The sequence below is a fragment of the Electrona antarctica genome (assembly GCF_951216825.1).
Source record: "Electrona antarctica genome assembly, chromosome: 23".
In the NCBI taxonomy this organism is placed as follows: domain Eukaryota; kingdom Metazoa; phylum Chordata; class Actinopteri; order Myctophiformes; family Myctophidae; genus Electrona; species Electrona antarctica.
The window spans coordinates 37114239-37138847 of NC_136804.1; the positions used below are offsets into that span (position 1 = coordinate 37114239).

At 44.4% G+C, this 24609-nt stretch overlaps 2 protein-coding genes across 7 annotated transcripts in view; both read left to right on the top strand.

Moving 5' to 3' along the window:
- apaf1 (apoptotic peptidase activating factor 1) overlaps positions 1–24609 on the top strand; it is a 129527-nt gene that overhangs the window by 54975 nt on the left and 49943 nt on the right. For 4 of the 6 annotated variants that reach the window (XM_079493816.1, XM_079493815.1, XM_079493818.1 and 1 more), the window contains 4 exons: positions 112–237; positions 3042–3167; positions 3729–3875; positions 6237–9950. In XM_079493816.1, the coding sequence (XP_079349942.1) occupies positions 112–237; positions 3042–3167; positions 3729–3875; positions 6237–6383 (546 nt within the window). In that variant the 3' untranslated portion in view covers positions 6384–9950. Of the gene's footprint in view, positions 1–111; positions 238–3041; positions 3168–3728; positions 3876–6236; positions 9951–24609 lie in introns of those variants that run through there. The other 2 variants (XR_013788923.1, XR_013788922.1) reach the window with 2 other exon arrangements.
- LOC306916085 (NACHT, LRR and PYD domains-containing protein 3-like) overlaps positions 13340–24609 on the top strand; it is a 73995-nt gene continuing 62725 nt past the window's right edge. Inside the window, exons 1-5 of the mRNA XM_079493819.1 lie at positions 13340–13412; positions 18289–18500; positions 18797–18910; positions 19190–19303; positions 20717–20830. Coding sequence (XP_079349945.1) covers positions 18307–18500; positions 18797–18910; positions 19190–19303; positions 20717–20830 — 536 coding nt within the window. The 5' untranslated portion in view covers positions 13340–13412; positions 18289–18306. The remainder of the gene's footprint in view (positions 13413–18288; positions 18501–18796; positions 18911–19189; positions 19304–20716; positions 20831–24609) is intronic.

Consider the following 24609-nt stretch of genomic DNA (forward strand, 5'->3'; position numbering starts at 1 on the left):
ATCTCTCTCTCTCTGCCTCTCCCTATCTCTCTCTGTCTCTATGTCTCTCTCTCTCTGTCTCTCTGTGTCTCTCTCTCTCTCTCTCTCTGTCTCTCTGTGTCTCTCTACCAGGTGTGGGACACAGAGAGTGGACAGATGCTGCAGGACATTGCAGGACATCAAGGAGCCGTCCTGTCCTGCCACGTGTCTCCAGACGGACTCCTGTTTGCCACCAGCTCTGCTGACACCACGGCTAAGGTGACCACACACACACACACGTGCACACACACACGCACGCACACACACGCACGCACGTGCACACACAGACACACAGACACAGGAACGCACAGACACACACACACACACACGTGCACAGACACACACACACACACACACACACACGTGCACAGACACACACACACACACACACACACACACACGTGCACACACACACACACACACACGTGCACACACAGACACACAGACACAGGAACGCACAGACACACACACACACCAGCTCTGCTGACACCACGGCTAAGGTGACCACACGCACGCACACGCACACACACACGCACACACAGTTTCTTTGGTTTTGACAATGCGTCGCAATGCGACGTATGTGAGCTTGACGGGTGCAGTACTTAGTTCAGACCTAGTCATTGGTCCGACAAACGACAACCTACCTCAAACCATAACCGAGGAACAGGAGCAGTGCACGCGTCCCGCATGTCGGACTATAATGCTCCGTCGGAATTACGTGCGGTCCCCGAGCTTGACAGCTTGTAGATCTGCTATTTTCAAAAGATGTTTATACATTGAAATTGGACATTCTGCAGGATGAGTTCCTTCTACTTTTGTACTTTTACCGAAGTCTAGTTTGAATTCCGGACTTTGTTTTGTACTGATACTTTTAACACAACAGATGCGCCAGCAGCATATTTCAAAATAAAGGTGCTAGAGTGCCAGCAGATACTTTACTCTGAAAATACTCTGGTAATGTTCTTACCCTCGCGCTGGTTACGCTAAAGTCTCTCTAGAAGCGTTAACACTTAGGCCGCTATCATTTATTGAAAAATTAGGATCTAATTCACGGCAGCATTTTTTTAATTTGAGCTCTTATTTTGAAAAGCCGCCATTTCCGGTCCATGAGCAGTAAGTCATAACCTAGGAAACTACACGGAGTGGACAGGCCTTGTTTACCATCTGAAGCCAGACCGGTGCTCTGCAGAGCTCCAGATCGTCATATCTGTGCCGTCAAAGAAACGCTGTTTTGACCAAAATGCCATCTGGGACAAGGAATAGGAGATACAGGCGATTGAAAGAAATGGATAGAATGGATTCTTATGGCGACGACGATCTAAGATGGGCGATCCAGTGCTGTGCTAACAACACAGCTAGCTAACCGGCTAACGTGAGTAGCATTATGGCTCGAGCAATCGAACGCGCCATAAAAGCGCAATTGCCGAAGGCCGTCGGCAATGGCGTTAAGCGTCAGTATCAAAATTAGGCTTCAATTGACTTTAATAGTCGGCAATGGCGCTGAAAGTATTTAATAGTCCAAACGAGAGGCTTATTGTGACAGGCCTAAACATTCTCCCCTTCCTCCCCACACACAAGGACAGTCTAAGAAGGACGAGACGCGAAGACCGTACGGGCGACGCCATGTTGCTTTGGAAGGAAAGAAACATGCGCAGTTGAGACCAAGGAAGCTGAACGCGGAAGTGTTGGCTGCATATAGCCCATTGCGCATGTTTCTTTCCTTCCAAAGCAACATGGCGTCGCCCGTACGGTCTTCGCGTCTCGTCCTTCTTAGACTGTCCTTGTCCACACACAGGAACAGTTTTGACGATGGTTTTGACATTTTGGAAATATTACAATTTGCAACATTTCACAAGATCAGCATCGGTATCGGACATATCGGCATCGGCCGTTATGAGAATAACAATCGGTGATCTCTGTACCGGACATATCGGTATCGGCCGTTATGAGAATAACAATCAGTGATCGGTATCGGTCCCAAAAAACCTGATCGGAGCATCCCTAAGTTCATACTGTATCCTACTGTACCGTGTCCTCAGGTGTGGAGCTGTGAGTCGTGGGGGTGTGTTCATACTGTATCCTACTGTACCGTGTCCTCAGGTGTGGAGCTGTGAGTCGTGGGGGTGTGTTCATACTGTATCCTACTGTACCGTGTCCTCAGGTGTGGAGCTGTGAGTCGTGGGGGTGTGTTCATACTGTATCCTACTGTACCGTGTCCTCAGGTGTGGAGCTGTGAGTCGTGGGGGTGTGTCCTAACTGTATCCTACGGTACCGTGTCCTCAGGTGTGGAGCTGTGAGTCGTGGGGGTGTGTTCATACTGTATCTCTACTGTACCGTGTCCTCAGGTGTGGAGCTGTGAGTCGTGGGGGTGTGTTCATACTGTATCTCTACTGTACCATGTCCTCAGGTGTGGAGCTGTGAGTCGTGGGGGTGTGTTCATACTGTATATATACTGTACCGTGTCCTCAGGTGTGGAGCTGTGAGTCGTGGGGGTGTGTCCTAACTGTATCCTACTGTACCGTGTCCTCAGGTGTGGAGCTGTGAGTCGTGGGGGTGTGTTCATACTGTATCTCTACTGTACCGTGTCCTCAGGTGTGGAGCTGTGAGTCGTGGGGGTGTGTTCATACTGTATATATACTGTACCGTGTCCTCAGGTGTGGAGCTGTGAGTCGTGGGGGTGTGTTCATACTGTATATATACTGTACCGTGTCCTCAGGTGTGGAGCTGTGAGTCGTGGGGGTGTGTTCATACTGTATCTCTACTGTACCGTGTCCTCAGGTGTGGAGCTGTGAGTCGTGGGGGTGTGTTCATACTGTATCCTACGGTACCGTGTCCTCAGGTGTGGAGCTGTGAGTCGTGGGGGTGTGTTCATACTGTATCTCTACTGTACCGTGTCCTCAGGTGTGGAGCTGTGAGTCGTGGGGGTGTGTTCATACTGTATCCTACTGTACCGTGTCCTCAGGTGTGGAGCTGTGAGTCGTGGGGGTGTGTTCATACTGTATCCTACTGTACCGTGTCCTCAGGTGTGGAGCTGTGAGTCGTGGCGGTGTCTCCACGTGCTTCGTGGTCACCAGGACTGCGTGCGGAGCTGCCGCTTCTCCTGGGACGCCCGACGCCTCGCCACGGGGGACGACAACGGAGAGATCAGGGTGGGTGGCGAGCGAACCTCCTCCTCATCACACACACACACACACACACACACACACACACACACACACACACACACACACACTACTACCGTCTGTAATCTGAATGAGTTTCTGGCTGGCGTTGTTTGAGATGGTACACACATGACCTCCTTAACCCATTTAGTGCCTGACGTCAAAAAAAGAATATATATATAGAATATATATTCAAAGATTTGTGCCACATTTTCACGATTTTTCAAAAATAGCAGACCTACAAGCTCGTAGCGCGCCACTCGGTGGCGCGCTATGAGCTTGTAGGTCTGCTATTTTTCAATAGCTAAAGTACAACATAATGCTTAGTTAAAACACCAAAATGGGTTAACCCATTTAGACATAAACGTCTTCGCTGGAACAACATATTTTCAGATGGGGGGTCGGCGGCCAAATACAGATCTTTGGGGGGTCCTTGACATGAAATAGTTTGAAAGCCACTGACACAGAAACGTGAGGTTTTTCAGAAAACTGTCGGGATTTCGAAGACATTTGTGTAGAATCGTCCTTGTGCGTTGTTATCGTCCACAGCTGTGGAACGTGGTGGACGGCGCCTTGCTGAAGATCTGCTCCCGCGACACCGAGGACGCCATGGACTCTCTGCACGGCGGCTGGGTGACCGACCTGCACTTCTCCCCCGATAGCACCCTGCTGGTGTCCACTGGAGGCTACATCAAGGTACTGATACACTGCACACTACACACTACACACTACACACTACACACTACACACTGCACACTACACACCCTGCTGGTGTCCACTGGAGGCTACATCAAGGTACTGATACACTGCACACTACACACTACACACTACACACTACACACCCTGCTGGTGTCCACTGGAGGCTACATCAAGGTACTGATACACTGCACACTACACACTGCACACTACACACTACACACTACACACCCTGCTGGTGTCCACTGGAGGCTACATCAAGGTACTGATACACTGCACATTACACACTACACACTGCACACTACACACTACACACTGCACACTGCACACTACACACTACACACTACACACTGCACACTACACACTGCACACTACACACTACACACTGCACACTGCACACTGCACACTACACACTACACACTGCACACTACACACTACACACTGCACACTGCACACTACACACTACACACTGCACACTGCACACTACACACTACACACTGCACACTGCACACTACACACTGCACACTACACACTGCACACTGCACACTACACACTGCACACTACACACTGCACACTACACACTGCACACTACACACTACACACCCTGCTGGTGTCCACTGGAGGCTACATCAAGGTACTGATACACTACACACTGCACACTGCACACTACACACTACACACTGCACACTGCACACTACACACTGCACACTGCACACTGCACACTACACACTACACACTGCACACTGCACACTACACACTGCACACTACACACTGCACACTACACACTGCACACCCTGCTGGTGTCCACTGGAGGCTACATCAAGGTACTGATACACTACACACTACACACTACACACTGCACACTACACACCCTGCTGGTGTCCACTGGAGGCTACATCAAGGTACTGATACACTACACACTACACACCCTGCTGGTGTCCACTGGAGGGTACATCAAGGTACTGATACACTACACACTGCACACTACACACTACACACTACACACTACACACTGCACACTACACACTACACACTGCACACTGCACACTACACACTACACACTGCACACTGCACACTACAAACTACACACCCTGCTGGTGTCCACTGGAGGCTACATCAAGGTACTGATACACTACACACTATAGAGCGTCGCAGTCCCGCCCCCTTTCATGACGACGCCAGGCCCAGGAAATAGTTTCCAATGCATTTTCCCCATAGACATTTCAAAACGTATTTATTTAAAGACCTTTTAAGTGTCGTACAAAGCCAACTCTTGTCGTGACAAATCATGACAACAAACACAATATTTTGGACCAAACAAATAATTACAAAGAAGAAAAACAACAAAAAAAGTGTTGTAACCTGCCGTTTTCTTCTTCTTTCTAATTATTTGTTCAGCCCGAATAATTGTGTTTGTCGTCATGATTTGTCACGAGAAGAGTTGTCTTTGTCCGCGGCGTAAACGTCTTTAAATAAATACTTTCTGAAAAGTCTATGAGGAAGATTTATTTTCCGGGTCTCTCGAGGGGGCGGGACTGCGACGCTCTATACACTAGGGCATTAAGCAACTAGTCGACTAGTTTACTAGTAAATCCACTAGTCGACCTTGTTGGTACTAGTTGACTAGTTGATAAAAAAATAAAAATAAAAAGTTTATTGTTTTTATTTTTTTCCCCGATTTTGTAGGCCTCAAGATCAGGTAGATTATAGTTATAGTCACCATGTACACAGTTTTTCAATGTACACATATTTATTTCAAAAAAATATATATATATATATTTTTTTAATTCATTTTATTTTTTACATAATAGGTAGTTAAACAACTAGTCGACTAGTCGACTAGTAAACTAGGCAACTAGTCAACTAGTAAAAATGACTAGAAGTGAATGCCCTACTACAGGGGTTCTCAACGTTTTTGGCCGGGGACCCCCGAAAATGCTTTGGCAACGTCTCGGGACCCCCGCCCCGCCCCCTCCCGACCCCCAATATAAATTGACTGCTACAATAACCTTAAACCATTTTGGGCGGGAACCCCTTTTGGTGTTTTAAGCATTGTTATAATTTAGCTATTTAAAAATAGCAGATCTACAAGCTCATAGCGCGCCACCGAGTGGCGCGCTACGAGCTTGTAGGTCTGCTATTTTTGAAAAATCGTGAATTTTTTTTTAAAAACAAAAATCTTTTTTTTTTTTTTTTTTTTATAATTTGGGGACCCCCTAAAATAATTTGGCGACCCCCCCGAGGGGTCGCGACCCACGGGTTGAGAACCCCTGCACTACACACTACACACTACACCCTGATGGTCTCTCTCTCTCTCCCTCTCCCTCTCTCTCTCTCCCTCTCTCTCTCCGTGCGTACCAGTGGTGGGACGTGGAGAGGGGCGAGGCCCTCCAGACCTTCTACCCGACGGGAGCCAATCTGAAGAGGATCCACGTGTCACATGACTTCTCCACCTTCATCACCATCGACAACATCGGCATCCTCTACGTCCTGCAGAGGGTGCAGTGAGAGAGAGAGAGAGCGAGAGAGAGACACAGAGAGAGACAGAGAGAGAGACACAGAGGGCGAGGGAGAGAGAGACCTACGACAAGCTATGATGTAATGCAGACCGTGGGTGGTTAACGGGTTCGCCGCGGAACCCGCTAAACCCGCCTTTTGTTTTATATGTTTAATTCGCCGTTTTCGGATAACTTTTAAGAAATACCGGCTTTGTCGCGGACATGGTGACGAGGACGACACTTTATGATGACTTAACCCATTTTGACCTGGGAACGATTCTGCAAATGTCTTCTACATCCTGACAGTTTTCTGAAAAAGCTATGTTTCTATGTCAGTCGTTCTTCGATTTTTCGAAAATAGCAGACCTACAAGCTCGTAGCGCGCCACTTGGTGGCGCGCTACGAGCTTGTAGATCTGCTATTTTTCAATAGCTAAAGCATAACCTAATGCTAACACCAAAAGGGGTTCCCGCCCAACCGGAAATCAACCTATCACTGGCTTTGCAAGGGCTTCTGGGAAACTGAGTTCAGGGTTTCAATCCGCCATTGCTCTGTGTTGATGTTCCTCATCACAACGGTGGATTATTTTTCGACTCGGTCACAAACGATGGGACTATTTTCAGCAGGATTTTCATGAAAATGGAGGCACAATTAAGACGCCGTAATTCTTCTAAAGGTTACTGTAAACATCGGCAGGGACCGTAAATGATTTATAAACGCAGTTTTAAATGAAACCTCCTGTTTATATACACAGTATACGGGAATATGTCATTTTGTAAAAACACAGCTGTCCTGACTGAGCAGTGGCGTGCACAGACATTTAGAGGGGCAGGTGCTCAAGTTAAAAAAGGGCACCTTGTGCAGCGCGTGGAACCGGCCAGTTGCCTTAATCCATTTTGGGCGGGAACCCCTTTTGGTGTTAGCATTATGTTATGCTTTAGCTATTGAAAAATAGCAGATCTACAAGCTCATAGCGCGCCACCGAGTGGCGCGCTACGAGCTTGTAGGTCTGCTATTTTTGAAAAATCAAAAAAAAAGAAGAAAAAAAAAAGTTTTTTTTTCTTTTTTTTTCAAAAGGGCACATTGCCAAAAGGGCAGGGGGTGCTCTAGCACCCCCTAGTGTCTATCTGTGCACGCCACTGTGACTGAGCCCTGTAGAACTTCCTGTGTGTAACCGACTAACCCTTCCCCTGGGGAAGCGCACTTCCTCAACCACTGTTGCCGTTGATACTTCAAATGTAAAGGTTATAATGTGTTGGTTTACGGTGTTGGTGGATGTTGGTGTGCATGTGATTCTGAGGCCAGCTGAACAACACTCGATGCATTCGATTAATGGCTTATTTAAAGTGTGTGTGTGTGTGTGCGTGTGCGTGTGCGTGTGCGTGTGCGTGTGCGTGTGCGTGTGCGTGTGCGTGTGCGTGTGTGTGTGTGCGTGCGTGCGTGCGTGCGTGCGTGCGTGCGGGGGCGTGGGGGTGTGCATGTTAAAAGGGATATATGGATCAAAAACTTGTAATACTAACAATATTTAGTGTTTGTTCTGAAGGAACTACATTGTCAGGCTGGTGTGTGTGTGTGTGTGTGTGTGTGTGTGTGTGTGTGTGAAGCCCTAGTGCACGTATAAATTATATTTCTGAGTCGTCAACTGTTTGTTCTCTATCTGTGCTGTCGGTGTCGTCATGGCCGTGAAACTTTCCTAACTGACATTATTGTCTTGAGAAAGTCTAAAACTTGAAATCTGCAATCACGGTATAATCAGTTTTACACCATTTTCTAACGCTTTTTATGGCCTTACTCACATTAAAGGGATTGTGACGTTTTTGTAATTATTCGTTTTTTTTTTTTAGGTTTTCTGAGTTAAATTGCACCCAAAAAACCCTGAACTTTTAACATTCAGTAGATTTTCTGTGCTCTGTGGGTTTTCTGGCTCAAACAAGTGCTCTGCTTTTCCTGCTGTTTGTGATGTCACAGCCTGCAAATGCCATATATGTCAATGGGATTTGCCAGCAGATGTCACTGTTTTCACTGTTTTTCACTGCAGCTCAAAAGGCTTCCAAAGCCCAGAGAAGACTCCAGATGTGGCTTATAGAGTAATGTCTTGCAGAAAACAGCGAGTTGAGAAAACAGGCTTGAAAAGGTTAACTTCTGTGGACTCTAACATTACACCTAGCCACATGTTTAAGCATATATTTCATATTTACATGTCGATTTCAGCTCTGACACTTATTTCAGACATGCTCTAGTATGTGAAGAGTCCAGTAAATAAAGTAAAAGATTCCTCTCAGGTTGGACAAAATTGGATTATTGTGTTTCTCAACTGATTCTGACATACAGGACAATAGGTCTACTAGCCAGGATAAAACATCTACCCTAATCTGCTCACTGCTAATACCCTACATTTGCCTTAATCCAAGATGCCACCATTGACATTGACATAAGGTAATATTTTCTAAATTTCATTATGCTTTAAGTAGCATGTGACGTGTCAAACTAGGGGGTTTTCATGATTCTGAATCCATTCCAAGCATTAGTTTTGCATGAAAAACACTCCTTGGGCTGAATTTGGCCATAGCCACTTACCCAAATGACCCCAAAATGTGCTGACCTCATCACATTTGTGATGACGGCTATGGTTGTTGTGATGTCCACTTTTTAATTAACACATTGAGAGCCCACGCTTAACTGCCCAAAATCACTTTCAACTAGAAAATCCATTCACATTTTTTATAATTCAGCTGACTGTGGAGACACATGCTGGAACTTTTTACTTTGAAATGTTTTATAGTTTCTGAGTTATTTAATTTAAACGCCAAATGCATTCTCAATGGCGAAAAAAACAAACTTTTTTTTTTTTTTTCAAAGACGTCCACAGACGTCTTGGGCACAAAATGTGTTTTAATGTGTTATTTGTGCACCAGTCCTTCCTGTGCTCCCAGGCAGCACGCCGACCAGTCCTTCCTGTGCTCCCAGGCAGCACGCCGACCAGTAGATCCTGTTCTTTTGTGTTTTGTTTTAAAGCTGCAACTGAGCCAACTGCTGCCCCTGAGGCATTGTAACCACTTTCATGTTGGCGTCCCTATATTTTGGGCATGTTGGCATTATTGTCAAATGTTTTGGGCATAAACGTAACCGTGTGTGTGGGTGTTTTTTTTAACCCATTTTGACCTGAGATCAGATTCTAAACAGTTTCAGTTTTCTGAAAAAGCTATGTTTCTATGTCAGTCGTTCTTTGATTTTTCAAAAATAGCAGACCTACAAGCTCATAGCGCGGCACATCATGTTGGATGTTCACTGTAAGCGTCTCAGAACCTCCTTTTGGACTCTGGAGGTGGAGGTGGTACTAACGTCACTTCTGAGAACGCAGAGCGGAGAATTTGACTCTTTGTTTTTTCATGACGGGCGTGGTTAAGTTTCAGGTTAAGGAGAGTTCCGGGTTTTACCCTTCATGGTCAAAGAGCCATAAAACATGGTGCTCGAATAAAACATGGTGCTCGAAGGTTGGTGGTTTTAAGTCGATTTGCAGCGACGACGATCCCTTCAATCAAATATAAACGGGACTTCTCTGTCAGAATATGAAATGTTCAGCTCAGGTTGTTTGGATTATGTTCTATGAATTGTCATTTCTATAAGAGATTAAATGAACATGACGTGACCCTGAATTATATGTCTGTCCTTACTTGTGTGTGTGTGTGTGTGTGTGTGTGTGTGTGTGTGTGTGTGTGTGTGTGTGTGTGTGTGTGTGTGTGTGTGTGTGTGTGTGTGTGTGTGTGTGTGTGTGTGTGTGTGTGTGTGTGTGTGTGTGCGTGCGTGCGTGCGTGCGTGCGTGCGTGCGTGCGTGCGTGCGTGCGTGCGTGCGTGCGTGCGTGCGTGCGTGCGTGCGTGCGTGCGTGCGTGCGTGCGTGCGTGCGTGCGTGCGTGCGTGCGTGCGTGCGTGCGTGCGTGCGTGCGTGCGTGCGTGCGTGCGTGCGTGCGTGCGTGCGTGCGTGCGGGGGCGTGGGGGTGTGCATGTTAAAAGGGATATATGGATCAAAAACTTGTAATACTAACAATATTTAGTGTTTGTTCTGAAGGAACTACATTGTCAGGCTGGTGTGTGTGTGTGTGTGTGTGTGTGTGTGTGTGTGTGTGTGTGTGTGTGTGAAGCCCTAGTGCACGTATAAATTATATTTCTGAGTCGTCAACTGTTTGTTCTCTATCTGTGCTGTCGGTGTCGTCATGGCCGTGAAACTTTCCTAACTGACATTATTGTCTTGAGAAAGTCTAAAACTTGAAATCTGCAATCACGGTATAATCAGTTTTACACCATTTTCTAACGCTTTCTATGGCCTTACTCACATTAAAGGGATTGTGACGTTTTTGTAATTATTCGTTTTTTTTTTTTAGGTTTTCTGAGTTAAATTGCACCCAAAAAACCCTGAACTTTTAACATTCAGTAGATTTTCTGTGCTCTGTGGGTTTTCTGGCTCAAACAAGTGCTCTGCTTTTCCTGCTGTTTGTGATGTCACAGCCTGCAAATGCCATATATGTCAATGGGATTTGCCAGCAGATGTCACTGTTTTCACTGTTTTTCACTGCAGCTCAAAAGGCTTCCAAAGCCCAGAGAAGACTCCAGATGTGGCTTATAGAGTAATGTCTTGCAGAAAACAGCGAGTTGAGAAAACAGGCTTGAAAAGGTTAACTTCTGTGGACTCTAACATTACACCTAGCCACATGTTTAAGCATTTATTTCATATTTACATGTCGATTTCAGCTCTGACACTTATTTCAGACATGCTCTAGTATGTGAAGAGTCCAGTAAATAAAGTAAAAGATTCCTCTCAGGTTGGACAAAATTGGATTATTGTGTTTCTCAACTGATTCTGACATACAGGACAATAGGTCTACTAGCCAGGATAAAACATCTACCCTAATCTGCTCACTGCAAATACCCTACATTTGCCTTAATCCAAGATGCCACCATTGACATTGACATAAGGTAATATTTTCTAAATTTCATTATGCTTTAAGTAGCATGTGACGTGTCAAACTAGGGGGTTTTCATGATTCTGAATCCATTCCAAGCATTAGTTTTGCATGAAAAACACTCCTTGGGCTAAATTTGGCCATAGCCACTTACCCAAATATGACCAAATATGGTTGTTGTGATTTCCACTTTTTAATGTGTTATTTGTGCACCAGTCCTTCCTGTGCTCCCAGGCAGCACGCCGACCAGTAGATCCTGTTCTTTTGTGTTTTGTTTTAAAGCTGCAACTGAGCCAACTGCTGCCCCTGAGGCATTGTAACCACTTTCATGTTGGCGTCCCTATATTTTGGGCATGTTGGCATTATTGTCAAATGTTTTGGGCATAAACGTAACCGTGTGTGTGGGTGTTTTTTTTAACCCATTTTGACCTGAGATCAGATTCTAAACAGTTTCAGTTTTCTGAAAAAGCTATGTTTCTATGTCAGTCGTTCTTTGATTTTTCAAAAATAGCAGACCTACAAGCTCATAGCGCGGCACATCATGTTGGATGTTCACTGTAAGCGTCTCAGAACCTCCTTTTGGACTCTGGAGGTGGAGGTGGTACTAACGTCACTTCTGAGAACGCAGAGCGGAGAATTTGACTCTTTGTTTTTTCATGACGGGCGTGGTTAAGTTTCAGGTTAAGGAGAGTTCCGGGTTTTACCCTTCATGGTCAAAGAGCCATAAAACATGGTGCTCGAATAAAACATGGTGCTCGAAGGTTGGTGGTTTTAAGTCGATTTGCAGCGACGACGATCCCTTCAATCAAATATAAACGGGACTTCTCTGTCAGAATATGAAATGTTCAGCTCAGGTTGTTTGGATTATGTTCTATGAATTGTCATTTCTATAAGAGATTAAATGAACATGACGTGACCCTGAATTATATGTCTGTCCTTACTAGTGTGTGTGTGTGTGTGTGTGTGTGTGTGTGTGTGTGTGTGTGTGTGTGTGTGTGTGTGTGTGTGTGTGTGTGTGTGTGTGTGTGTGTGTGTGTGTGTGTGTGTGTGTGTACGCATGTAAGGTGTGTCGGAGAGAGGTGCTGTTCAAATTCTCTTGTTAGAACTTGTTTGGCCTGTTTGAAAATAAACACACTGTCTGTCTCTCTCCCTCCGTCTGTCTGTCTGTCTGTCTGTCTGTCTGTCTGTCTGTCTGTCTGTCTCTCTCTCTCTCTCTCTCCCTCTGTCTGTCTGTCTCTCTCCCTCCAACTGTCTGTCTGTCTCTCTCTCCCTCCCTCTGTCTCTCCCTATGTATGTCTGTCTGTCTGTCTGTCTCTCTGTCTCTCTCTCTGTCTCTCTCGCTCTCCCTCCCTCTGTCTGTCTGTCTGTCTGTCTGTGTCTCTCGCTCTCTCTATTTTCACCATTTCATTGTATGTTGTGAGCTTGTAGATCTGCTATCTTCATGTATTTTATTGAATGTTGTGAGCTTGTAGATCTGCTATTTTCACCATTTCATCGCATGCTTTTTATTGAATGTTGTAAGTAAACATACAAGGTTTCACCTCAGTTAACCCCCCCCATCACCACAGAGACACGCCCACCTCACACATTGTGAAAGAACGGAATGTAATGTTGGCGCTCTAGTCTACAGTTTTCCTGTAAGTCACATGACTTCACTTCAGTGCGTTTGGGAGGGGGGGGGGGGAGGGGTTCTTTAGGCTGTGGATTCTGTGTTTGTTTTGAGGAATGTAGGATTTTAGATGTCAAAGAAAGAGGTTCAAAATGAACAATAATAATAATCAATAATTCTATCTAGGAGAAAACACAACAGTATAACTTACATAAACTTGTTATGACTTGCATTTGTTATGACGACATAACAGGAAATTGTGCGTGTGCGTGTGCGTGTGTGTGTGCGTGTGTGTGTGTGTGTGTGTGTGTGGTGTGTGTGTGTGTGTGTGTGTGTGTGTGGTTTCCCCCCTCCCTTTTTTCCTTCCTCATTCTTCTCTCTCTACAGATTGAGTTCTTCTCAGAAACAACCTCGTTGAGACTCGACAACAACGATGGACTGATTTTAGACGACACAAATGAAGCATCTAAGGTAAGAGGTTTTACTAGTACTACTACTACTAACTGAAGCTTACACTTTGATCTAAGGTAAGAGGTTTTACTAGTACTACTAATACTTAGTTACGCCTGACACCCCTACTGGGGTAGAGGCTGTCGACAAGGGACCTCCAGAGTTCTACTGGGGTAGAGGCTGTCGACAAGGGACCTCCAGAGTTCTACTGGGGTAGAGGCTGTCGACAAGGGACCTCCAGAGTTCTACTGGGGTAGAGGCTGTCGACAAGGGACCTCCAGAGTTCTACTGGGGTAGAGGCTGTCGACAAGGGACCTCCAGAGTTCTACTGGGGTAGAGGCTGTCGACAAGGGACCTCCAGAGTTCTCGGTCACTGTATTCTTTTATATATCTGCGAACGGGTTTGATTGAATACTTTATTGGCAGAAATGTAATCGGTATAGGGTACAGTCAAACACACGGCCAATGGGATCACCGAAAGAAGTCCTTGCGGTCTTGTTTCCATTCAGGTCCTGGGTATTCAATTAATCACCATGACATGAAAAAAACACACAAATCAAATCATCATAAAAGGTACATCATCATGTACAGGTTGGGGAACAAAGAAGGGGTTATAAGGAGTTGGGGGTAGTCAGTGGTCACTAGACTGTGGGGGGTGGGGTGGGGGGGGTGTAATCATTTCCTCTCCCTGTGGCATGCTGAAATGTGGATTTTCAGGCCTGTTTTAAAGGACGCCAGGGATTTGCATTTTTTGAGGGAGGGAGTCAGGGCATTCCACACTTGGGTGGCAGTGCTGTAGAAGGAGAATTTGTTTGTTTGATTGTTGGTTTTGAAAGTGGGTGGTACTAGATCGTTGTTCTCGCTTCCTCTTGTATTGTGGCTGTGGGAGTCGCTCACTTTTTTAGGTAGTTTGCCAGGTATGCGGGTACAGAGGGCATAGAGGGCAAGGTTTACATTTACTGTTTTAATTTCAATTGCTTAACTCTGTTTTCTACCCGGAGCCACTCTAGACTATCAAAATGTGTTGCAAAGAGATGGGTCATGTTTTGGGAGGTTTGTAGCTTATTGGTCTTTAGTGTCATAGAGATGTTTGAGAACCAAGAGGTGCAAAGCATAGTCACAGTAGGGCTGAATTAGGGCTCCCGCTAGAGTCTTTTTTTAATTTTTTTAATATATATATGTTTTATCCCACAATTTTTGTAACCCATTTTTTTTACCCAGTGTCAATTATCTAATGTAATCCTTGGCGCTACACTTCCTCTGCCAACCTGGGGGGGGGGGCAGCGGACTGACCTCATGCTTCCTTCTATGCATGAGGAGTCCAAGCTGCTTCTTTTCACCTGACAGGGGAGAGTTTCCCCGGCCTGGACGTAGCGCGTGGAAGGAACACGTTATTCAGACCCGTTCCTTTCCCCTCCATCAGGCGCCCCGGCTGGCCAGGGGGAGGTAGTTTTAGAGACCAGGATTACTGCATGTTTTTGTGAGGGTACCTACCCTAGGGGACACGGGGAGAACATGTGAGGGTACCTACCCTAGGGGACACGGGGAGAACATGTGAGGGTACCTACCCTAGGGGACACGGGGAGAACATGTGAGGGTACCTACCCTAGGGGACACGGGGAGAACATGTGAGGGTACCTACCCTAGGGGACACGGGGAGAACATGTGAGGGTACCTACCCTAGGGGACACGGGGGGGAGAACATGTGAGGGTACCTACCCTAGGGGACACGGGGAGAACATGTGAGGGTACCTACCCTAGGGGACACGGGGGGGAGAACATGTGAGGGTACCTACCCTAGGGGACACGGGGAGAACATGTGAGGGTACCTACCCTAGGGGACACGGGGAGAACATGTGAGGGTACCTACCCTAGCGGACACGGGGAGAACATGTGAGGGTACCTACCCTAGGGGACACGGGGAGAACATGCAAACTCCACACAGAAAGGCCCTTTCGCCAACCCTGGTTTACTTTTTTGATTATACCCTTGTTTCCATGCGTTCACCTGTCAGTTTGTTGTCAATAATACAGCCAAGATATCTAATCTCTTTTTTGCTGGAGATTACTGTTGACCTTGAAATAATTTCCATTTACTTTACTGAGAGCATGTTTGGACCCAAAAAGAATGGATTCTGCTTTTCCGAGATGTAGTGAGAGTTTGTTATCGGTAAGCCAAGTTTGGATTTTGGTGCGTTCCGAACTGAGAGCCTCCTCAACCTGCATTTTGTCCTCCCCCGAGATCAGGAGTGCTGAGTCGTCAGCAAACGGGAACAATTTGCAGTTACAGGCAGCATTCATGTCGTTAATGTATAGTAGGAACAGTAACGGCCCTAGAATGCTTCCTTGGGGAACCCCACAGTTCACTGGGAGTGGAGAGGACATGGTTCCTTTGACGTCAACCAATTGTTCTCTTCCCTCCAGGTAGGATTCCATCCAGTCCAATGATGCACTATATCAAAACCGATCGCCTTCAGCTTGTCCAGGAGAATTGAGTTATTTACAGTGTTGAACACCTTTTGGAGGTCCAGCATGACCATGCCACAGTATTTGCCCGAGTCTACCTCACGTTTAACCCATTCTGGGCGGGAACCCCTTTTGGTGTTAGCATTATGTTATGCTTTAGCTATTGAAAAATAGCAGATCTACAAGCTCATAGCGCGCCACCGAGTGGCGCGCTACGAGCTTGTAGGTCTGCTATTTTTGAAAAATCGAAGAACGACTGACACAGAAACATAGCTTTTTCAGAAAACTGTCAGGATGTAGAAGACATTTTTAGAATCTGATCTCAGGTCAAAATGGTTTAATGTAGTCGTTCAAATACAGCAGGCATGTGTCAGTGGAGGGGATGTCCTGAAGCCAGTTTCCGCTCGTCTTGGTCTAGGTAGCTGCTGATTTGTTCGTGAATTAATCTCTCTATAACCTTTGAGGAGGAACAAAGGATGGAAACGGGGCGGTAGTTACCAGGTTCTAGTTTGTTTGCTTTTTCGCTCCACTTTGAAATCCTGTGGTTCGTACATGACACTGACTGATGGATACAATTGTAATGTGGGCTATTCTATTGGAGCAATAGAGGCTGTAATGTGGGCTACTATTGGAGCAATAGAGGCTGTAATGTGGGCTACTATTGGAGCAATAGAGGCTGTAATGTGGGCTACTATTGGAGCAATAGAGGCTGTAATGTGGGCTACTATTGGAGCAATAGAGGCTGTAATGTGGGCTACTATTGGAGCAATAGAGGCTGTAATGTGGGCTACTATTGGAGCAATAGAGGCTGTAATGTGGGCTACTATTGGAGCAATAGAGGCTGTAATGTGGGCTACTATTGGAGCAATAGAGGCTGTAATGTGGGCTATTCTATTGGAGCAATAGAGGCTGTAATGTGGGCTACTATTGGAGCAATAGAGGCTGTAATGTGGGCTACTATTGGAGCAATACAGGCTGTAATGTGGGCTTCTATTGGAGCAATAGAGGCTGTAATGTGGGCTACTATTGGAGCAATAGAGGCTGTAATGTGGGCTACTATTGGAGCAATAGAGGCTGTAATGTGGGCTACTATTGGAGCAATAGAGGCTGTAATGTGGGCTACTATTGGAGCAATAGAGGCTGCTGCATCTCTGAGGAATCTGGTGGAGACGTTCTCATGGCCGGTGGCTTTGTTTGGCTGAAGGGCAATGTTTTAGTACATCATCAGTTTTCACAGGTTTAAATGAGAATGCATCTTTTTTAGCTCCTAATTTCTCGTAGCGAGCTTGGATGTGATCAGAACCGTAAAGACCCGAATGCAGGGGAAGTTTGCTCACCCACTGGGTGGCAATGGTGGTGAAGAAGCTGTTAAAACAGTTTGTTTTAATGGTGGTGAAGAAGCTGTTAAAACAGTTTGTTTTAATGGTGGTGAAGAAGCTGTTAAAACAGTTTGTTTTAATGGTGGTGAAGAAGCTGTTAAAACAGTTTGTTTTAATGGTGGTGAAGAAGCTGTTAAAACAGTTTGTTTTAATGGTGGTGAAGAAGCTGTTAAAACAGTTTGTTTTAATGGTGGTGAAGAAGCTGTTAAAACAGTTTGTTTTAATGGTGGTGAAGAAGCTGTTAAAACAGTTTGTTTTAATGGTGGTGAAGAAGCTGTTAAAACAGTTTGTTTTAATGGTGCTGAAGAAGCTGTTAAAACAGTTTGTTTTAATGGTGCTGAAGAAGCTGTTAAAACAGTTTGTTTTAATGGTGGTGAAGAAGCTGTTAAAACAGTTTGTTTTAATGGTGGTGAAGAAGCTGTTAAAACAGTTTGTTTTAATGGTGGTGAAGAAGCTGTTAAAACAGTTTGTTATGGTGGTGAAGAAGCTGTTAAAACAGTTTGTTTTAATGGTGGTGAAGAAGCTGTTAAAACAGTTTGTTTTAATGGTGGTGAAGAAGCTGTTAAAACAGTTTGTTTTAATGGTGGTGAAGAAGCTGTTAAAACAGTTTGTTTTAATGGTGGTGAAGAAGCTGTTAAAACAGTTTGTTTTAATGGTGGTGAAGAAGCTGTTAAAACAGTTTGTTTTGAGGAATGTAGGATTTCAAAGAGGTTCAAAATAAACACTTTTTACAATCAATAATTCTATCTAGCAGAAAACATAACAGTATAACTTACATAAACCTGTTATGACTTGCATTTGTTTTTGTGTAATAAAGATGATGTGTTTGATTGACAGGTGTCAGAGACTAAAGCTGATGTGTTTCATTGACAGGTGTCAGAGACTAAAGATGATGTGTTTCATTGACAGGTGTCAGAGACTAAAGATGATGTGTTTGATTGACAGGTGTCAGAGACTAAAGATGATGTGTTTGATTGACAGGTGTCAGAGACTAAAGATGATGTGTTTGATTGACAGGTGTCAGAGACTAAAGATGATGTGTTTGATTGACAGGTGTCATAGAGACTAAAGATGAGTGATTCTGTGGAGAGAGAGGATGATGGAGCTCACAGACCACAGAGAGAGGAGGATGGAGCTGACAGACCACAGAGAGAGAAGGATAGAGCTGACAGACCACAGTCTCCAACTCCCAGCCTTCTGTCTGTGAAGAGTGACCGGTCTAGAGAAAATCCTCCTGACTTCAGTAACGAACCTCCAGATACACAGTATGTAATCCTCCTGTACAATACACACAACAATAAGTAGTAACAGTAGTACATTAAAGAATGTTTTTGACAGAATATTGATTGATATTTGATCCACACATTGTACTCTGGCTTATTATAGTGCCACCAGGAGGCCACAACCTGACCTGCCCTGGTGGAGACCTTTTCTAGTTTTCTGCTGTTTTTCTTGTTGCTGCTATGAATCCCAAGTCTTATACTTGTAATGTGATGTGAAAATATTGGATCTTGAAATATCCATTCACATGATAATTGTAGAAAACATTGTATGATTCCAGAAGTCTCCACCACAGAGCAGAGTCTCCAACACCCAGCCTTCTGTCTGTGAAGAGTGACCGGTCTAGAGGCATTCCTCCTGACTTCAGTAATGAACCTGGACCTCCTGACTCACAGTATGTCAATCCTCCTGTACAATATACACAACAATAAAACAAACAAACAATGTCATTCCACAGCTAAACAGTACATTAAAGAATGTTTTTGACAGAATATTGATTGATATTTGATCCACACTTTGTACTTTGGTTTTGTGAGTCGACCTGTTGCGTCAGACTGAAATATTCTGATGGATTGTACGTAACGTTGGCATCAGACACAATCCAACGCAGGCGTGGCATTAATGACAGTAAAACACACCCTGGTGTAATATTGCTTAATGGTTCTGATTTCAGAGGTCGTTACCACAGAGCAGAGTCTCCAACTCCCAGCCTTCTGTCTGTGAAGAGTGACCGGTCTAAAGACATTCCTCCTGACTTCAGTAATGAACCTGGACCTCCTGATACACAGTACGTCAACCTGTCTGTCAGATATATGTCTCTCCTTAACTATACAGTATCTACTGTACGTAACGGTTATCATATTGTTTTACTACTTTATTTATTCTGTTCATATTTTCTGTTGTTTTTCTTGTTGCTGCTATGAATCCCAAGTCTTATACTTGTATAATGTGATGTGAAAATATTGGATCTTGAAATATCCATTCACATGATAATTGTAGAAAACATTGTATGATTCCAGAAGTCTCCACCACAGAGCAGAGTCTCCAACTCCCAGCCTTCTGTCTGTGAAGAGTGACCGGTCTAAAGACATTCCTCCTAACTTCAGTAATGAACCTGGACCTCCTGACTCACAGTATGTCAATCCTCCTGTACAATATACACAACAATAAAACAAACAAACAATGTCATTCCACAGCTAAACAGTACATTAAAGAATGTTTTTGACAGAATATTGATTGATATTTGATCCACACTTTGTACTTTGGTTTTGTGAGTCGACCTGTTGTGTTAGACTGAAATATTCTGATGGATTGTACGTAACGTTGCCGTCAGACACAATCCAACGCAGGCGTGGCATTAATGACAGTAAAACACACCCTGGTGTAATATTGCTTAATGGTTCTGATTTCAGAGGCCGTTACCACAGAGCAGAGTCTCCAACTCCCAGCCTTCTGTCTGTGAAGAGTGACCGGTCTAGAGAAAATCCTCCTGACTTCAGTAACGAACCTCCAGATACACAGTATGTAATCCTCCTGTACAATACACACAACAATAAGTAGTAACAGTAGTACATTAAAGAATGTTTTTGACAGAATATTGATTGATATTTGATCCACACATTGTACTCTGGCTTATTATAGTGCCACCAGGAGGCCACAACCTGACCTGCCCTGGTGGAGACCTTTTCTAGTTTTCTGCTGTTTTTCTTGTTGCTGCTATGAATCCCAAGTCTTATACTTGTAATGTGATGTGAAAATATTGGATCTTGAAATATCCATTCACATGATAATTGTAGAAAACATTGTATGATTCCAGAAGTCTCCACCACAGAGCAGAGTCTCCAACACCCAGCCTTCTGTCTGTGAAGAGTGACCGGTCTAGAGGCATTCCTCCTGACTTCAGTAATGAACCTGGACCTCCTGACTCACAGTATGTCAATCCTCCTGTACAATATACACAACAATAAAACAAACAAACAATGTCATTCCACAGCTAAACAGTACATTAAAGAATGTTTTTGACAGAATATTGATTGATATTTGATCCACACTTTGTACTTTGGTTTTGTGAGTCGACCTGTTGCATCAGACTGAAATATTCTGATGGATTGTACGTAACGTTGCCGTCAGACACAATCCAACGCATTAATGACAGTAAAACACACCCTGGTGTAATATTGCTTAATGGTTCTGATTTCAGAGGTCGTTACCACAGAGCAGAGTCTCCAACTCCCAGCCTTCTGTCTGTGAAGAGTGACCGGTCTAAAGACATTCCTCCTGACTTCAGTAATGAACCTGGACCTCCTGATACACAGTACGTCAACCTGTCTGTCAGATATATGTCTCTCCTTAACTATACAGTATCTACTGTACGTAACGGTTATCATATTGTTTTACTACTTTATTTATTCTGTTCATATTTCCTGCTGTTTTTCTTGTTGCTGCTATGAATCCCAAGTCTTATACTTGTATAATGTGATGTGAAAATATAGAATCTTTAAATATCCATTCACATGATAATTGTAGAAAACATCTGTATGATTCCCGAAGTCTCCACCACAGAGCAGAGTCTCCAACACCCAGCCTTCTGTCTGTGAAGAGTGACCGGTCTAGAGACATTCCTCCTAACTTCAGTAATGAACCTGGACCTCCTGATACACAGTATGTCAATCCTCCTGTACAATATACACAACAATAAAACTAACAAACAATGTAATTCCACAGATTGTACCTCACGTTGCCGCCAGACACAATCCAGCTACGCATCTCCATTTCTCAACTGTTGAGGATCTCTAGGGGGCGCTAGCCCCTCCCAATGCATGGCTTTCTGAAATTACGTCATGTGGCAACTAAGGCTATGGACTTTAATGTTTGTTTATTAGAGCCTAATTATCAATAACCTGTCGCCAGTGTTGGGTCAGCTACATGTAGCTTAACTTGCCCAACACTGGTTTTAATTAATTGTCTCCACCAGGCCGAAGGCATGGGGAGAGTATGTTTTGCACTCCGTCCGTGTGTCCGTCCGTCCGTCCGTCCGTCTGTGTACAGCTAATCTCCGGCACCGTCAACCCGGTCGATGCCAAACTTTGCACACACACTCCCTTGATGCCAACAATGAACCTCTGCCCCAAATTTTCCAGAACGGCCTGTTATAGCACCACCAGGAGGCCGACTTTTGTAAAACACATTTTTTGATTTTACTCCTCCATATTTCGTCCAAAAATCCCGCAAATCGTTTCACAGTATCTCTATAGTCATGTGTTCAAGACAGATCTGTCCGATATTTGATATTCCATCCTAAATGGCTAACATTGGCTTTCAAAATTTGCAGGATTGGCCCGTTTTGAACAAAAAGCCTCAAATCATGAACGCAGCGTGCAATTTACGTGAAATCTTTCACAGACTGTCCTACTAGGCTGAGGAATATATCCCACCCTTTTCACATTGGCCTGTTATAGCGCCACCAACAGGTGGATTTTTGCAAAACACATTTCTGAAAAGAAATGCCTCAAATCATCCAATTGCCATCCAAGGCGTAAGAAGAAATTGCATTCTTTTCACATTGGCCTATTATAGCGCCACCAGGAGGCCACAACCTGACCTGTCCTGGTGGAGACCTGTGCCCCGAGGGGCACTTTATCTAGTTTATTATGTTCATATTTTCTGCTGTTTTTCTTGTTGCTGCTATGAATCCCAAGTCTTATACTTGTATAATGTGATGTGAAAATATGGAATCTTGAAATATCCATTCACATGATAATTGTAGAAAACATCTGTATGATTCCAGAAGTCTCCACCACAGAGCAGAGTCTCCAACACCCAGCCTACTGTCTGTGAAGAGTGACCGGTCTAGAGACATTCCTCCTAACTTCAGTAATGAACCTGGACCTCCTGATACACAGTATGTCAATCCTCCTGTACAATATTATACACAACAATAAAACAAACAAACAAACAATGTCATTCCCAGCTAAACAGTACAGTAAGAATGTTTTTGACAGAATATTGATTGATATTTGATCCACACTTTGTACTCTGGTTTTGCGAGCCGACCTGTTGCGTCAGACTGAAATATTCTGATGGATTGTACGTAACGTTGCCGTCAGACACAATCCAGCTACACATCTCCATTTCTCTACTGTTGAGGATCTCTAGGGGGCGCTAGCCCCTCCCAATGCATGGCTTTCTGAAATTACGTCATGTGGCAACTAAGGCTATGGACTTTAATGTTTGTTTATTAGAGCCTAATTATCAATAACCTGTCGCCAGTGTTGGGTCAGCTACATGTAGCTTAACTTGCCCAACACTGGTTTTAATTAATTGTCTCCACCAGGCCGAAGGCATGGGGAGAGTATGTTTTGCACTCCGTCCGTGTGTCCGTCCGTCCGTCCGTCCGTCTGTGTACAGCTAATCTCCGGCACCGTCAACCCGGTCGATGCCAAACTTTGCACACACACTCCCTTGATGCCAACAATGAACCTCTGCCCCAAATTTTCCAGAACGGCCTGTTATAGCACCACCAGGAGGCCGACTTTTGTAAAACACATTTTTTGATTTTACTCCTCCATATTTCGTCCAAAAATCCCGCAAATCGTTTCACAGTATCTCTATAGTCATGTGTTCAAGACAGATCTGTCCGATATTTGATATTCCATCCTAAATGGCTAACATTGGCTTTCAAAATTTGCAGGATTGGCCCGTTTTGAACAAAAAGCCTCAAATCATGAACGCAGCGTGCAATTTACGTGAAATCTTTCACAGACTGTCCTACTAGGCTGAGGAATATATCCCACCCTTTTCACATTGGCCTGTTATAGCGCCACCAACAGGTGGATTTTTGCAAAACACATTTTTGGAAAAAAATGCCTCAAATCATCCAATTTCCGTCCAAGGCGTAAGAAGAAATGGCACCTTTTTCACATTGGCCTATTATAGCGCCACCAGGAGGCCACAACCTGACCTGCCCTCGTGGAGTCCTGTGCCCCAAGGGGCACTTTATCTAGTTTATTATGTTCATATTTTCTGCTGTTTTTCTTGTTGCTGCTATGAATCCCAAGTCTTATACTTGTATAATGTGATGTGAAAATATGGAATCTTTAAATATCCATTCACATGATAATTGTAGAAAACATCTGTATGATTCCAGAAGTCTCCACCACAGAGCAGAGTCTCCAACACCCAGCCTTCTGTCTGTGAAGAGTGACCGGTCTAGAGACATTCCTCCTAACTTCAGTAATGAACCTGGACCTCCACGCGCTAAGTATGTGAATTCTCCTGTACAATATACAACAATAAATCAAACAAACAAAGAACAATGCCATTTCACAGCTGAACAGTAGATTAACACATTTATTGCCCGGGGTTATTTAATCCATTAATAAAATGTGCCCAGCGATTTATAGCCACGGAGCACTTTTACCGACGGACCGGATGTTATCCCGGATGTGGATGTAGCAGCTAGATGTAGCCAAAACACTCTAAACGCGATCGACAACAACGGGAGGTTTTATTAATTCTATCATGACTAGATTAGACGGAATGATTTAGATCGCGAGTTATTAACGTTTTAAGATTTCCGTTGTCGTCGGCTAAACAGGGGGGGAACATTTTCCATGACGTCCCACTGTTGCGCAACATCGAGGATTGCGCAACAGGCGCTCCCAGGCTGTGGAGCGATTTTGATATCATAATCTCCGTCGTTTTAATCAATCTCCGTCCTGGGCATCAGACCGTACTATGGGCCCCCAACCTGTTTTAAAGAATATTTTTGACAGAATATTGATTGATATTTGATCCACACTTTGTCCTCTGGTTTTGCGAGTCGACCTGTTGCGTCAGACTGAAATATTCTGATGGATTGTGCGCAACGTTGCGGTCGGACACAATCCAGCTACGCATCTCCATTTCTCAACTGTTGAGGATCGCTAGGGGGCGCTAGCCTCTCCAATGCATGGCTTTCTGAAATTAAATCATGTGGCAACCAAGTCTATGGACTTTAATGTTTGTTTATTAGAGCCTAATTATCAATAACCTGTCGCCAGTGTTGGGTCAGCTACATGTAGCTTAACACTGGTTTCATATTATTATAAATAT